This window comes from Opisthocomus hoazin, chromosome 26 (genome assembly GCF_030867145.1).
Source record: "Opisthocomus hoazin isolate bOpiHoa1 chromosome 26, bOpiHoa1.hap1, whole genome shotgun sequence".
NCBI lineage: Eukaryota > Metazoa > Chordata > Aves > Opisthocomiformes > Opisthocomidae > Opisthocomus > Opisthocomus hoazin.
Window position 1 is genome coordinate 1,640,479 of NC_134439.1, and position 15,397 is coordinate 1,655,875.

The following is a 15,397-nucleotide window of genomic DNA, read 5'->3' on the forward strand; positions in this document are numbered from 1 at the left end:
TCACCTCTGTTCTGGTCGCTTCCCCAGCCCCCCAGCACAGGCTCGCCAGGCGGGGGGCTGGAAGGAGGGTAAGGTGGTCTAGCAGTGGACTGTGCTGCTGCCACGGAGTGCAGCATGATGCTGTTTATCTCATTATTTTTCCTTATACTCCAACTGCATGTTCATGCCCCGTCCTTTGTACTAACAGCGTGCTCTGGGCTGGTCCTGCCGCCTTCTAATCCATCAGAAGTCCCCGCTTTTCAGTCTGGTCGGGCCTTTTGGTCCACTCACCTTGAGGCCACAAAGCTGCTTGTGATGGTACCAGCAAGGAGAGGCTGAGGTCTCAGCTGGCTGAAGCTTCCCCAGATCCATCTGAGAGCGGCTCAGGTGGGAGGGGACCCACCAGTGGCCCCGGTGGGAGGTGGTCTGCTGCAGGCTGGGGAGGAAGAGCGTTGGCCGTGCAAGAAGTTCTCCCCCAAGATCTGACACCTCCACCCCCAGAACAGGAGTTTGGGTTATTTTTCCCTATAAAAAAAGATGTGAGGAGCGGAAACTGTAGCCTGCTCTCAGCTATTCTGATTGCTGCAGCATGCCACCACCCTTCCTCATCACCCACATGCATTATTTTTAGGGTTTGTTTGCCTCACTGAACTCCAGCTCATTCTTTCTTAGGGTGACAAGGGCTTTGCTCCTGCAGCTACCCAGGTGGCACACCAGAAACCACAGCCATGCCTGGGGAAGCTTCCCCTTCGCCATCGTGTTCTCGGTTCCTTCGCCAGCAAGTGATGGGAAGCAGTGCTCGGATGGCATCAGACGGGAGAGGCCAAACCAGTGCCAGCTCTGAGGTGGATGGGAGCAGCTGCATTTAGTGAGGCTTCATACCAGTTTACCTCCCCCCAATTCCAGTTCACGTCCCGCCCAGCCCAGATCCGTTTGGCACTGAGGGCTTTTAAACCGTAACTTAAAAATACACACGAGCACACACGCACAGATGAAGGACTGGCAGGGAAGGAGAAACGATTCGCAGCGATACGTTGTTCCTCTTGATGAGGAGTCCAGGGCCTCGGCACGACAAAGAGGTTTCCCCCTTGGCTTGGAGAAGGGGTTGCAGGAACCACCCAGGCCCCACATGGCCGGGACTGGGTGCTGGATGTCTCTCCCGCTTTTGGTGTGGTTTCCTGCAGACCAGTGGCCCCTTTCTGTAATGAGGGCCAGGCTTTTTCAATTGGCTTTCTAAAGAAGATTTAAAACTGGCATTAGTCCCAGTCCCTCAGTAAACTGCAATAGGGAACTTCTTTCTCTGTCTTGCTGGTAAAAGGTACTAAAAGGGGTTAAATCCATCCCAGAAATGCACCATTTTTTTTGGTAACACATTCCGCATGATTTGGCTGGGATATTTGTGGCCTAAGGTGTGACCTTGGATGGTTGCTTGGTGGGCTGAGTTTTACTGGTTTAAATTAGGGTTGTGAGCTGGACCCTCTGTTTGCTCAGAATTAGGGGACTTTTCTGTTTAAAAGGTTGGTTCACGGTCACCTCTGGGGAGCGTAGGGAACTGCTGAAAGCATGTCGGCTTTCTGAAAATCCCCAGTTCTGTGTTGTGTTCTGTGTGCTCCAGTTCAGAGCTCCTCTTTCAGCAGGCTGCTTCTCTTGCACAGGCGAGCTCCTTGAACTTGGGGCAGTTGAGACTTCTGACCTAGTTGTGGTAAGCGAGACCTAATGTTTATTTAAGGAGCCTTGGGGTTAGACTGTCATTATCTAGAGTTGTGTTGTGGTGCCGTGGTCTTGAGACGTTCCTTATTGCTGCTTGAACCTCTGGGCCGGATGCTGAAACTAGCCTGATACTTTCTCTCTGGGGAGAAACCATGAGAGACGTGCATCGTTTAGTGAGCGCACAAACGGTCCTTAGTTTTGGCATTCAAATGTCAAGCTTCACGTCTTCTGGTTTTCTCTGAGGTTCCTTCCTCTTTGGTGCCATGGTTGCAATTATACGACAGTTTTTGTAAAGGATGTTGATCATCCCCATGTGCCTTGAGGCATAAATTAACTGGGGACATCTGGAAGAAATGTTCTGCGCGCGTTAGTCGTGCCGCATTGGCCTGTTCAAGCTGGAGATCTGCCTTAGATGGAGAGCTCATCTCAACCTGCCTGGCAATGACTGCTCTTGCCTTGTACGTAGGTCTGCTGGCCACCAGAGCTGTGGTCGCTGCCTCTCCCTGCGAGCAGTTTGCACAATAATACGGTATTTCATTGCTGACTCTTTAAATTTGAAACTGAACAATAAAATATTACAACAAAAAGGCTTTTCACCTAAACATGGATAAGCAGCCATCAGGTATATCCAGTAGTGGAGCAGTGTTAAGGTTGTTGGGTTAATAGTTAAAATATAAACTACCACTTAATCTGTTGATGACTTATTTACTGTATAATAATGTCAACAGATGAAGTAAACTAACTTTTTTCCTACTTAGTTTATTTTACACCCTCTTTTTTCTGCAGGGCAGTACTGATATGAAGCTAGGTTGATCAACAAACAACTCTTGACAAGACCAGAAGGATGTGATACGAACTAGTACGATACACAGGAGATGCACCCTGTGGAGGAAATACAATGGAAAACCAAGGGTGTTTTTAAAAATTGTTATAATTTATTTTCCACAATAGCAAAATACAGTCAGTTTTCAGACTTCAGTGGGGAATCTCAAGTTAGGGTCTTAGGCCAATGTTAACAAGATTCATCTAAAGAAGTGGCAGATTTGTTCTGTCCATTAAATTTAAGAAAAACCGCCATGAAGCCACTGCTGTCTTGCCGAGGAGGCACCGGAGGCATCTGTCCCAGAGGATGCTTTCAGTATCTCATGCGTGTAGGAGCAGCTGCATGTTTTCCCGTTTATACACATCTAGTCGATAAAGACCTGCAGGCTGCTCAGCCTGTACAAGGGGAATGGCTTTAGCAAACCAGAGACAAGTGCAATTGCGTGATTTGGGGAAGCAATTTTCCTTGCTAGAAGTAGTTTGGGTGAATGTATTTTTGCATAAGAAGTTTTAAGGAAGTGTATGTTCAGGGTACATTCACGTACATAACTTTTTCTGTGTAAAGCAGCTTTACATATATGAATATACATTAAGAATACATGGTTACTGATGAAGAAAACTAAGGAAACCGTGTGTCTCGGGTATTCCTTGCTCTGGCAAAGTTCTCCTTAGCTGAGTGTCTTGCCTGAGTAAGGACTATGGGAACAAACCGAGAATAAATGACTATTCGGTGTCAGTCGTAACCCCCCATTTCATACGACGGAGAAGCAGCACTTCTGTACACGTTACGTGGGCATTGTAGAAGAAAATGCGTTGGGCAGCTGGAGGAGGTTGTACTTCAGCACAGACGGGCAATGCGGAGCAGAATGTGCTTTCTTCCTGAATCCCAGCTCTTGGCAAAATCCCGTACCCAGAGCCAAATCGTTTATGAAGAATTTATTTAATCATGACGGCAGCCAGCTATGTAACTGACAACCTTGTCTCAAACCCAGCTAACTGAATTCTTTCCTTGCAAGGTTGATTTTAATCCTCCTGTCTCTAAAGCAATGTTTTTCAGCCTATGATCCAGAGAGTTCCCTGTATCACTCCTAATGGATCCACGCGTGGTATTGAAAGACGTATAACTGTCTCTTTAGTCGGTGTGTTTTGCTCTCTCTGTCCCCTGGAGCACGCCTTCCCACGGACCCGTGTGACCGCTGCTCCAAGGGCGAGGTGCCGGCCCTCCGCCAAGCCGGCCCGCTCCTGCCCGGCACCAGGAGCCGCTCCGGGCCAAGACCTTTGGCTGCTGGCGTCAGGCTCTGGGCAGAGCTGTGTGCCGTGGGGATCAGAGCACGCAGGTCCACGCCAGGCACACAAACAGTTGCAGCCGCTCCTCCCCAGCTGACGTTCAGATGTCCCATGACAGCAGTTCCCCGGGTGCTCATCTGTCGAGAGAAATCTTCCTTCTCCCAATAAAGGAACAACTGGCATTACATTCCGGGCTTCTGTTCAAGGTCTGATTTTACATGACAATAATCTGTTGTTCAGCTGCCATGTTCCTTTCAAGTATGTGACCCTGGCAGTAGTCTTCAACACGTCACTGTCCCTTGCATTTAAATCCAACCACAGCGAACGGCGTCTTTATTAGCACTGACAGCGTGAATGCGAACATGTTTTTGGTAGCTTATGAGTGAAATACGTATCTGACTTCAAAGCCAGCTCAGAAGTCCTTCTAGAATGACACGTTGATTGGGAAGGGAGGGGAAAACCCACATTCGTGTTTATCTCTTGAGGTCAGCAAGCAACAGTGCAGAAGGCCCCCACGCTTAGATGAAAACCAGCAGCCTGCGTCTGCAGCGGCTGGTGAAGCTGGGAACAAGCAAGCTTCAGATACTGGCAGACTGAAGTGGCTGGAGCATGGCCACAGCTATACCCTGAATTTGAGTGTTTCGCCTTAAGAAATGCATACAGATTTGCCCTCAGCTTGAATCTTTAAAATTCTGAGGGTTCTGGCATTAGTCCACTAAAACCTGTGCTTTATATCAAGTGAGAGAGTGAAGTGTCACGTCAGGGCTAAGGGTGACCTTGGGACAGGCTGGATGGCTGAGTGATAAAAAGGGATTTTAAGCACCTGGCTGGACTGGTGCAGAAGTATCTGTTTCTTAGGTCATGTTTGTATGCTTGGCGATTGGAAAGACACTGGTTATCTGGAGCTTGTAACTAATTTGTCTTTGGGTAAGAAGTCTGAATCTGAGCCGTGCTAGCTACCCGCGCATCAGCCTTGGGCAGGCAGATTCCCTTTCAGAAGCGAAAGGAGACTTTATTTCCAGACTGGAGCAGCATTTCTAAAGAATTCGAGACAATGTAGGGATGGAATAACTTGTGCTCCTTAGGATGTACCTTCTTTGTAGGTGGAACACCAGATACAGGCAGAAGTGAAGGGGAATTTGTACTTTTCCTGACAAATGTACGAGTTGCCACAATAATATACAAAGTTATTGAAACTATGCATGTCACATGTGCGGGTTTAGTATTAGTATGGAAGTTTCTCACTTTTGGTGGGGGAAGGCAGAGCAGAGAGTTGTGTGCCAGGATACTTCACCGCTTGTATTGCGGATTGGATTGGGCTTGGAGCCTGAGGCTGCTGGTGCTGTTTTGCCTTGAAGACCGAATCAGTGCAGTGGGCATCGGTTTTGTAGGTATGGAAGAGCAATAGGTAGTCTTGTTCAAAGCAACATTCAAAGCAAAGATGGTGCCCTTGGATGTTCAGCTCTAAAACAAGCAATTCTGTTGCACACATGTCCGTTTCTCTTGGTATTTTATCACTTTCAGGGAAAATGTTTTATTTTGAGTATTCCTCATTTTGACTAAGAAAGACTAAAATAAAGGTGAAATGTCACGATAAATTCTCGACTCACCAGTCTCCTCCTCCCTTGCTTTGCTATTAGTCACAGCTTTATTGAAGTCTCTCCATCCATGGGAGTATTGGCCAGCAGTGCTCGCTGCCTGAAATACGGGAAGGCTCCTGGGTTTCCCTCTTACAGCTGCCTGTCCTGCAGTAGTGGCAGGTCTTGCTCTACCGGTAGTTCAGAATAGAGGAAGTGTACGAAACTGCTCCAGCCTTCAGCTTGGTCAAAGCCTGCCTGGAGCTCAGCTCATGGGGAGAAGGTGGTGGTTGTCTCTGTCTCCATGGCGAAGGAAAACCTCTTGCTCTCACGGCAGGTGGAGAGCTGCCAGAGGCGCTCCTGGCTCAGGCAGCCCAGCTCCTTCAGAAGCTTGAAGAGGTCATTGCGGAATTTGACGCCGATGAAGGCATAGAGGAAAGGATTGAGGCAGCATCGGAAGCAGGCCAGAGTGTAGGTCACATCGTCTGCCACGTCAAGCTTCTTGCTCTCCTCACACGAGCTGGTGTTGTTGAAGGCTGAGATGGTCTTGGCCAGCATGACGCCATTGTAGGGCAGCTGGAAGACAATGAAGACAATTACAACGGCAATGATGACCTTTATGGCTTTATTCTTCTCAAAGTTGCGGGCCTGCAGTAATGTTTTGATGATGATGAGGTAGCAGACAGACATGACCAGTAGAGGAAATAAAAAGCCAAAAACCATTTGGGACACTTTGATGCCAGCGTTGAAGGTCTGCAAGTCATTAGCGATGATGGAACAACGGGGATGGTTGGCTGCGTTATTTACACCGCTGTGAACCAGCTCAGGGATTGAGAGGATGAAGGCCAGGAGCCAAATGAGGATGCATGTGACCTTGCTAATGAATATCATCCGTGGACGGAAGCGGTGGGCCGAGGCAGCCTGAACAATGGCAAAGTACCTGTCGATGCTGATGGACAGGAGGAGCAGCATCCCGCTGAAGAAACTCATTTTGCAGATGCAATAGACGGCTTTGCAGGCAAACTCCCCAAAAAGCCAGTGCATGGCTGCACTTGTGGCCCAAAAGGGGAGGGTCAGCAGGAAGAGGATGTCTGCCAGTGCCAGGTTCAGCAAATAGATGTCCGTCATGGTCTTGAGCCTCTTGAAGTAGATGTAGGTGAGCATCACCAGCCCGTTCCCCAGCAGCCCTGTGAAGCAGATGAGGGAGTACATGGCTGGGAGGAAGGCAGCGCGGAAGTTACGGACTTCTTCCTTCTCGCACAGGGTCTCAAACATGGTGTAGTCGATGGTGATGCTGGAGTCATAGTCATCGGTGACATTGTTCCCAGTGCAGAACTAGAACGGGGAAGAAAAGCAGAGTGCATTGGGACAGGTCCTGGGCCCTGCCGCTGGCCTGCGAGGCAGGCAGGAGTACCCAGCTGCAGAGAAGTCCCAGGGAGTTCCCAAGTGTCGGCTCATGCCAACATCACGCACAGAGCTGGCAAGGTCTCGTGGCTGAAAACGTTTCCCATAAGTCTCTGTGGGGTTTGGGGTTTTTCTGGGGGCTCGGAGTGGGAATTCCACCAGAAATGTTTAGTGCTCAGCCAAAGTAACACCTGCAGACTCTCAGATGTGTGGCTGCCTTCCAGAGTGTTTCGGGGCCCACGTACAGCTGTCTGTACACAGTCAGCTGTCGGAGAAAATGGGAAAAGTAACGCATCCTTCAGCCTTCTCCTCCTCTCAGCAGGGACGTTTCCTCTTAACTGACTCTACTCGTTAGGCGTTTTCTAACTTCAGTATTCCCTCCCTTCTCCAGTCTGAGATGTTCCTGATGCTCCTGTCCCCTTCTCACTCGTGACAGTGCTAGAAGAGGGCTGCAGCGGTTGTGTCTGTGACCGGCAGCAACCTGGCAGAGCCAGCACCGGTGTCCCGGGCTGCCTGGTCCTGCCGCCCCGTGCCCGCAGCGAGGGCTGAGCCCGCCGAGCGGCTGGAGCAGCCCTGCGAGCAAAGGGCCAAGGGGAGGGCCAAGCCGGGGCCTCGCCGGGCTGTTTTCTCTGCTAAATTAACAGAGGTGTCAATGAGACGGGGAGGAAGCGCAGCGAGGGGAGCAGGAAGCTGCTGCCGTGCTGGCGCGGACACGTTGCCGCTGTCTCATTCAGGCCCCTGCCCCTGATGTAAGCTCTGATTATTCTTGTTTCATCTTCCTACACTGCCATAACCTACAGGGCAGAGTGAGCTTGTGGTATCCGTGCCCTGCTTTTTTGTGACTTATTAGTCTCCAGTACCTGCTCTCCATTGCACCGAGATGAAAGGTTTCCCCTGGATACCTCTGCCTGTTATCACCGAGTATCTTCGCGCGCTCTCCAGCTCCGGCAGGCTTGGCTTTCACCACATCCTGCCTGCTATCTGGAGGCATGCCACCAGAAGTGAAAGGGAAAAGAAACGGGCTGCAAAACTCTCCCTGCTCTGCGGAGCCGCTTGGCGAGCCCGCGCTGGGGGCCACGGCTGCGCTGGGGCTGTGGGAGCGCGGTTCAGGAGCAGGTCACGGCACAGCTCGGTGCTTCGCGTCCTCCTTCCCGCTCCGGGCTTCCTCGGGGCAGGAACGGCCCCGTCAGCTCCCCAGCGCTGACCTCGGCTGCGGCCCCGCGCTCTGACCGCGTGCTTGCAGGAGCCGGGAGCTGGCTCTTCACGAGCACTCGGCGCAGGATGCTCTCGTCTTCCCTGAAACGGCTCCTTTTGGTGCTGGAGTGGGACTCGGTCCCAGCAGCCCGGGCCATCTGAAAATCGCAGTGTGGGTCATGGTTTCTGTTCTCTCTTTGTTTTCACTCCTTTTGTTTGTTTTTTCTCTGGCTTTAGCACTGCGCTGCTGTCTCGCCGCCCACCTCCCTCCGAGCCGGATCCCCGCTGCGGGCAGCCCTGGCCCCACGCCGCTCTGCAGGGCTCTGCGGGGCTGCTTTTTGCCTATCTAAGTTTTCAAGATCTCTCTTTACCCACCACACAAATGCAGCTGGATTTCAACAAGGTTGTTTTTAACTTCTTACCTGAAAAAACAGAGGAAGGCCGAAAACCAGGGTGACCTTTAGGTGCTTGCCTGTGGAAGAAGGGGACACTGTGTTAGTGTTCGCAGTTCAGCGGGGCTTTCCATGTGATGCTCACTTTGAAAAAGCAGTGGTAGCATACTTGACCATGGCATTCTCAACCCTGTGAAGCTCCCCACAGCTGAGTAAACTAAAACCCGATGAGGATGCCGACAGGATCACCCAGGGTCACATCACAATTTACTGTCAGAGCACAGATTAAATCTCGGGAGTCTGGCCCCTCCGGTTTCACCTCTAAGGGCTGATAGCTAAGGATGATTCACCTGCACACAGTGTAACCGTTTTTATTTTATACCCTTTTTTTCCCCTACAGCCAGCAGCCTCTCTGCTGTGCCTGTTCTGAGCTGTGAGGATGTAGCACGCTCAGCCCGTGTACAAACATACGGCTGTGAGTGCAGTGAACTTGGCCCAGCTGCTGCCTGAGAGCGCGGTGCTGGACTGCGAACAGGAAGGCTCAGCTCCCTGCAGGATGCACGAGGCTGGAGCTGGCGGAGATTTATTGCTCGTCTCTAAATGTCAGAGTTGGCTTCTGCTGCTTTTGGATGTGGAGATGCTGGATGCTGACAGCTGGGAGGAAAAGCTAAATTCAGAGCCAGCTGTGATAATGGTGAGAGCAATCTCAGACAAGCAGCTCTTCCTGCTGTGGTTAGCAGGGCATAGAGGCCAGTGAAAGCTTTTGCTTTGCTCTATTTAAAGCACATACCAGCATCTACCTCGGGCAGCTGCGACTGAAAGCTGCTCGAGCTAGAAGGTGATCTGGCACCTGTGAGAAAGCCCTCGCCTCCGCCCGCTCCGGCGCGCGCAGAAGATGTGGCCTTCCCGGAGGGCGAGCTGGCGGCGGCTGCGCTGCGCATCCCGCTGCTCACCCGCCCACGTCTGCAGGCGCTGGCTCGTCCCCCGCGCCGCAGCCCCTCGCCTCGTGGAGTCAGAGACCAGTTCGGGTTGGGAGGGACCTTTAAAGGTCATCTAGCCCAACCGCCTGCTGATCAACTCCCTGCTGCTGATGTGGTCCAGGCTCACTGAGCAAGGCTGGGGCAGAGCCAGGAGATGCCTTTGGCTTTCAGCCACCTGTTTCTTCTGGGGCGTATGGCGTTCTCCCGGTCTGTCCGCGAATTTGTCTGACTCCTTTGCCCCTCTCGTGCTCGGCAGGCTGCAGTACACAGCTCCGCTCCGCTCCTTCACGCCCTTCCCTCTCTGCCAGTCTCCTGTCCAGGCGTGGCAGTGGAGCGGGACGATGGACTCCCGCTGTGTCAGGTCACGCCAACGCTGCGCCAGTGACCCTGCTTCAGTCGCAGGCAGCGGCATCACCACCAACAGCAACGGTTACTTTGGTATCTGCGATTGGAGATGCGTGTTTGTGTGCGAGTGGCGATGTGTGGGTGAGAGATCCTCAGCCGCACGTGAAAAAATCTCACGCTTCCCACCCCCAGAGCCTGTTCGTGAGCTTCCCGCTGTGTCCTGCAGAAGTGGTCCCTCGCCTTCCTCCCTGGTTTTCATCTTTCATACTCGTGCAGCTGGTGCTTATTTACATTCGTACGCCGCTCCTCTGGACCCTCACGGGGGGAGTCGGGAGCGTCGCTGGCGCAGTTAGCGGCCGGGAATGGAGTGCCAAGGCTGGGCGTGAGGAGAGCGGGGGGAGCTTGGCTGAATGCTTCTCTCTGTGTCTTCTGTCTGTCCACGGGCTTCCACTCTGACCAGTCCCAGGCTGCAGGAAGGGGTTTGGTGAGCATCTGGTGGGGACATCTCTGCCTTCGCGCTGCTGAGGTAACTTTTGCATTTTACACACAGGAAACATGCTGAAAGCCCAAACCACTTAAACCTGCTGGGTGAATTTGAGCAAGCCTAGACTGTAATCGCCTTCCTTGCCTGGGACCCAGGCGTGGGGTCCCCGACCTCTGCTAAAAGCCCTGGCATGTGCAGTCTTTAATTTCCTTTTCCTCCTGGTTTCCAGGGGACTCCGGGCGTTGGTGCTGACGTCTGCCCGCGCCTGCTGACGGGCGATAACCCCCGCTGCTGGCCCGTCTCGGCCGCGCCGGGCTGCGCTGAGGCCTCATAGACACTTCCCAGAGGCTGTGTCCAGAGGAGGCAGGGGACAAGAGCCACTCGCAGAGGAAAGGCACCAACCTGAACCCCACTCCAGCGGTGCGTTGCTCTCAGCAGCACTTGGTTTGCGTTTCTCGGTCATCCCATGCGAAGGGCACGGGGCTGCCCAATGCCCGGCACGGCCAGCCCGGACCGCTTGCCCCCGAGCACCGTAGCATCTTCCCCTGCTGTTTTTGCATCTCCCCTTCAAGCGCCGGGACCAGCCCAGCCCCTGGTTAATCCGAGAAGCCAGGAGCGCGCAGCCCTGGGGAGCTGCCTGTTCTTTTTTTTCTCTTAGCACGCTGTAAAGTGTCTAACGAAATAGGACTGGTAAAGTGACTCAACTAACGATCCTGAAACAGTTCGGCGAAGTATCATTCCTTTGAAGATCTTTGCGCTTTGTTTTTGCTGTTTCAAGTGTCTTAAATGTCAAATGTCAAACAAGCTTGCCCTGTTTCTCCCCCTCTTCGTCCCCCCATCTCGGCTCACGCATCTGCAAAGGCCTCGTGGTCCCGCGCGCCCCGGCTGAGCCAGTCCCTGCGTCACCGGTTTCGGGCTGCCGGGACGAGACTCGCTTCTCCCGGCAGCGCCCGTGGGGGTCCGGGGCGGCGGGCGGGGGGAGCAGAAGCAGATGAGTTGCAGGGAGGAAATGAGACACGCTCTGGAGTTTAATGGGCAATTTTAGGTAGCTTGCTTTACTTTTTTTTTTTTTTCCCTCCTGTAGCAGTTCTCTGCTGTGGGTATTTTCCTAAAGTTTTGTTCCTCAAAATATTAAGAAAAACCCCCCTCTCAAAAGTCCCCAGAAGCTGTTGAACTAGAAACCTCATTTATAAAAAGACAACAAAACCCCATTGCTGCAAATGAGTCAGACGAGTTACAGAGCCCAGCGGCAGCCCCCACGCCGGCGATGCTCTGCGTCGCTGCACCCTCCTGTCCCGCGGGACCTGGGAAGGGTGGGCAGGAGACGTGCGAACGGGCGAGGGAAGGGGTCTGCTCTCCGCTGCTGGTGGTGGGCTGGGCGTGCAGGAGAGGGGACAGCAGCCCAGCAGTTCTGAAAATCTTCCTCCACAGAGCAAGCACAAGGGGTGGGATTCGTCCTGCTGAACTCCAGCCCTCGGCAGCTGCGGAGCTGCTCAGGCTCCCTCAACAGCAAAGGGGAAGAAATGGTGTTTTTAAGGCATGGTTCGGCTGCCGTGGGGAGGGACCTGGGGCGCAGGCCATGCCATGCCGTGGCAGAAGCGTGGGTGGGTAAGCTTGGACAGATGAATCCCTTCCAGTTTATCTGAATCTCCCTCAGCATCAATGACCAATCTTTAGCAAGATAAGACACCGCAGTAGCAGTGAATCCCCCAGGTACACCCAGAAAAGCTTCTGACAGTGAGAAACACTTGACAGCAGATTGTCTACCCAGAGGAGGAAAGAGGAGCAGAAACACAACTGTGTAGGAGGGTTGAAACGGACTGGACAGACAAAATCCTGCGGGATGCAGCGCTGGGTCCGCTCCCACCCGAGCAGGTCTCTGCGGGTGCTGAGGAACCCCCCGAGGGCAAAGCAAGAGTCGGGAATGCTTCAGGGAGCGTTGGCACAGCCGAGCAAGCCTGCTCTGGGTAAACCCTCCTGGCGAAGGAATGTTCTGCTCTAGGTCAGAACTGCTGAGCAGAAGTTTCAGTCTCGAGCACCGCAGCACATGGGTAGGCAGTGAGTAACGTGCTGTTTATATCTTGAAACATGTACCGGTTTCTGGTGCCTCTTCACCATCAGTATAGTAGGCATTTGGGGAAAGAACCGGATATTTCTGAGAAAAATTAATCATACTTCAATGATATAATGACTATTGGCAGTTAACTGCTCAGAGCCTGTTCTCCCCCCTCCTTTCCCCTCGACTTCTCACAACTGACAGAGGAAGGATGCCATCATTTCAGGAGTGAACAGACCCAAAGTCATGCTTTGATTTCATGTGTTCATAGGTCTGTGGAAGAAGAAAGTTAGTAATTATCTGCCTCCACCTCTTTTAGGAAATTGTGAATCGAAAGACAAGATAAGCAGAGATAAGCGAGTTAAAACATTCATTCTTAAGTAAGCCAATCAGATTTCCTACATAACTGCTTTTAAAAAAGCAATAATGCTGTGCATCTTCCAGTGCAGCGAAGTATTTATTTTGAAATATTCCTCTGAAATACAATAGTAGGACAAAAAACCCAAAGCAGGAACATTCTCATACTCTTCTTGTCAGATTCTCGTTAATTCTTTCTCTTTGCTGTCATAACTAACCTTTACCAATTAGCTAAAGTCAGAGTAAGAGCTGTCCCCCCTACGACTGAGCCCCTTCCGACAAGGAGCCGACAGCACCCACACCATGGTGCGGAGGGCAGAGCGGCGTGTGGCGAGGAGGGCCAGCCAGGTCGTGGAGGCTGGCTTGGATGCAGGGATTCCAAACTCAGGCATTTCCTAAGCCGGTGATCGCTGGAGGCTGGCAGGAGGTGTCCGGGGGGACCCTCCCTCTGCCCCGTCCCTGCTTCTGCCCGGGGGTCCTGCCGGGACCCCCTCCTCCAGCTCCCTGCTGCATCCCCGGCTGCTTCTCCCCAGTGTGGCACGGGGCTGGGAGACCCCGAGCTCCCGTTCCTTGCCCAGCGCCGGGGAGCACCGGCTGCGCTGTGCACGGCTTCGCGCTCGGCCGCGGCCGCGGAGCCCTCTGCCCGAGCCAGCAATCCCTGCCGGGAGCGGGAGCGCTGGCCTGGGGGCTGAAACAGCGGGCAGAGATACGAAGCGAAGTGGTGATTTTCCCAGCTGCACCAGACTAGCTCTCTGTGCGGTTTTGCGTGAATCACTTTAAGATTTTGCACCTTAATTTCTTCAGAAAAGGAGAGGGCGACAGCCCCCACGCTTGCGCTGCGGTCTAAGGCGCCGGGGGGGAGCTGGGTGCTCAGACCTCGGTGCGTTCGCAGGCTCTCTGCAGCTCTGTGGGCTGCACCTCCCAGCCCAGGGAAGCCTCTCGCGTCCACCGAGTTCAGAGCTCTGATTCGAAAATGTCACCGGGAAAAGGCAGTGACGCCTCCCATTGCACCCTGCTGCAAGGCTCAGTTCCTCACACCGGGACCAAGGCTCTGCTGGGCTGGCGCCCCGGCTGCTGCCCCGTCCCTCCCACCATCCCCGCTGCCGCGCCGGCCGCGCGCTCCGCCACGGCGAGGTCCTGCCCGTATGGTAGACCCAGTTTGGTTAGTCTGGTTACACACTGACTTACCCACCTGAGCTGTTGCCTTTGTCCCTCTCCCCTGCACCTCCCTCCGCCACACTGGGATTAGTGTTTGCAAATATGTGAGCAATAAAAAGAAGTGAAAAAGGAGTAAATCATACAGTCTTAGAAGAAAGAGGATCCTGCCTTTTATCAGCTCTGGCCCCGGCGCCATTCCTGTCCCACGGCCGCCCACCTGCGCCGGCTCCTGGAAGCCGGTGCCTGCAGAGCACCGGGCGTGAAAGAGCAACAGCAACCGGCAGAAAAAGTCTGAAACGTGCAGCAAGAAACAGAAGCCAACTGCCCTGTGCCTGCGGGGCGAATGGGGTGGGATGTGCCAAAGCGCAGGTGCTTCTCCCGCCTCCTCGCCCTCCTCTGCGTGCTGGGCGACGGGGGGAGCGGTGGCATCGGACCCCTACGAGTGCGCTGGCTCGGGGCTGGTCCAGCTCTCAGCAAACCCAAACCCATCATTTTTTGCAGCAAAGTTTGGTTGCTGCAGTGAAGATATTCATTAATAGAAACAATTTGCATAAGACGAGAGAGACACAGCCAACGATCAACTCAGATATGCTGCTCCTAATTCTTTGATTTATTCACTGAATTAAAATATTGCCGAGGAGATGGCATTGTCTCTCTTATTTTTTATTAAGATCATGGAGGAGAAGGAGCCCTTCTCACATAATTTGTACCTTTGCTTTGGGACAGAAGAGCCCCTTGAAGTCGCCTCCAAGCCTATTTTGTGTGTGTTTGTTTCTGAAGTAATTGATTTGAGTCTGTTGAGCTTGTCAAAGAGAACTTTGCCTTTTTTTTTTTTAATAGTAAATATTAGGAAGATGAAAGCCTTTTGTATTGTTTAAATGCTCTGTCAAAAAGTGCTTCATCCCTGTGTCCTAGGGCATGAATTTGGGTGTTACTGATAAAGCTGAAGACAAAGCCAGAGGCTGCGGAGCAGGTACTCACCACCATCCATGGTCTGGCTTCAGACGGAGGTGAAGTCACGAGGTTGCCAAGAGCATCGCGTGGTCCAGCGCAGCCTCCACGCGCCGCCGCTCCCGCCAGAGACCCTCTTTGGGAAACCCGGCCTTTTATACTTCCTGCCCCTCTGCAAGAGGCTCACGACACGTCCTGGCGTCACTGACATTTAGTAGAGCCTCCTCCTCCTCCTCCTCCTCCTCCTCCTCGAGCTCGCGCCAGCACAGGAAAGCTGCGCCGCGCCGCTGCAGACACGCGGGCTGCTCAGGTGCTTCCTCAGCGCCGGTGGCTGGGGCTGCACACACGCACGCTTTGGGAAAATAAAGTGGGTTCTGCTTTTGTGCTGACACATGAGAAATTGCCTGTGGTGAAGAGACGAGCGGAGAGCATCTCCTTTCTTGTTATCTCTCCCCTCCACAGCAGGTCCTGCTTCATCTGCCAGAGCACCCGGCAGAGCCCGGTGCTGTAGGGAAGGGGGAGGATTCCTGTCTCCACTGCCAGACCCTCTCTGGGGACGGTGTTCAGCTACCGCATGGAAAATCTCCGTGTGCGGGACTGCCGGTGGCCGGCATCCCTCTGCCCTTCTCCCACACGCCTGCAGCATCCTCTCTAGATTCTCAGCAGCTGAAGCGAGTGAGTGGCCTTCCCCCCCTCTTTCT

General features: G+C 53.2%; 1 protein-coding gene across 1 annotated transcript; it reads right to left on the bottom strand.

Moving 5' to 3' along the window:
• Window positions 1-2,674: 2,674 nt before the first annotated feature.
• Window positions 2,675-14,816, bottom strand: CCR7 (C-C motif chemokine receptor 7). The gene is made up of 3 exons (XM_009936192.2): window positions 14,727-14,816; window positions 8,396-8,445; window positions 2,675-6,710 (listed from the first exon to the last, which is right to left on the bottom strand). The coding sequence occupies exons 1-3, from the start codon at window positions 14,734-14,736 to the stop codon at window positions 5,646-5,648; spliced, it is 1,125 nt and encodes a 374-aa protein (XP_009934494.2). The 5' UTR covers window positions 14,737-14,816; the 3' UTR covers window positions 2,675-5,645.
• Window positions 14,817-15,397: the final 581 nt, after the last annotated feature.

Coding starts and splice junctions, on each gene's coding strand:
- CCR7 (XM_009936192.2), bottom strand. Junction 6,711..8,395: donor GCCTTCCTCTGTTTTTTCAG/GTAAGAAGTTAA, acceptor TCCCCGTTCTAG/TTCTGCACTGGGAACAATGT.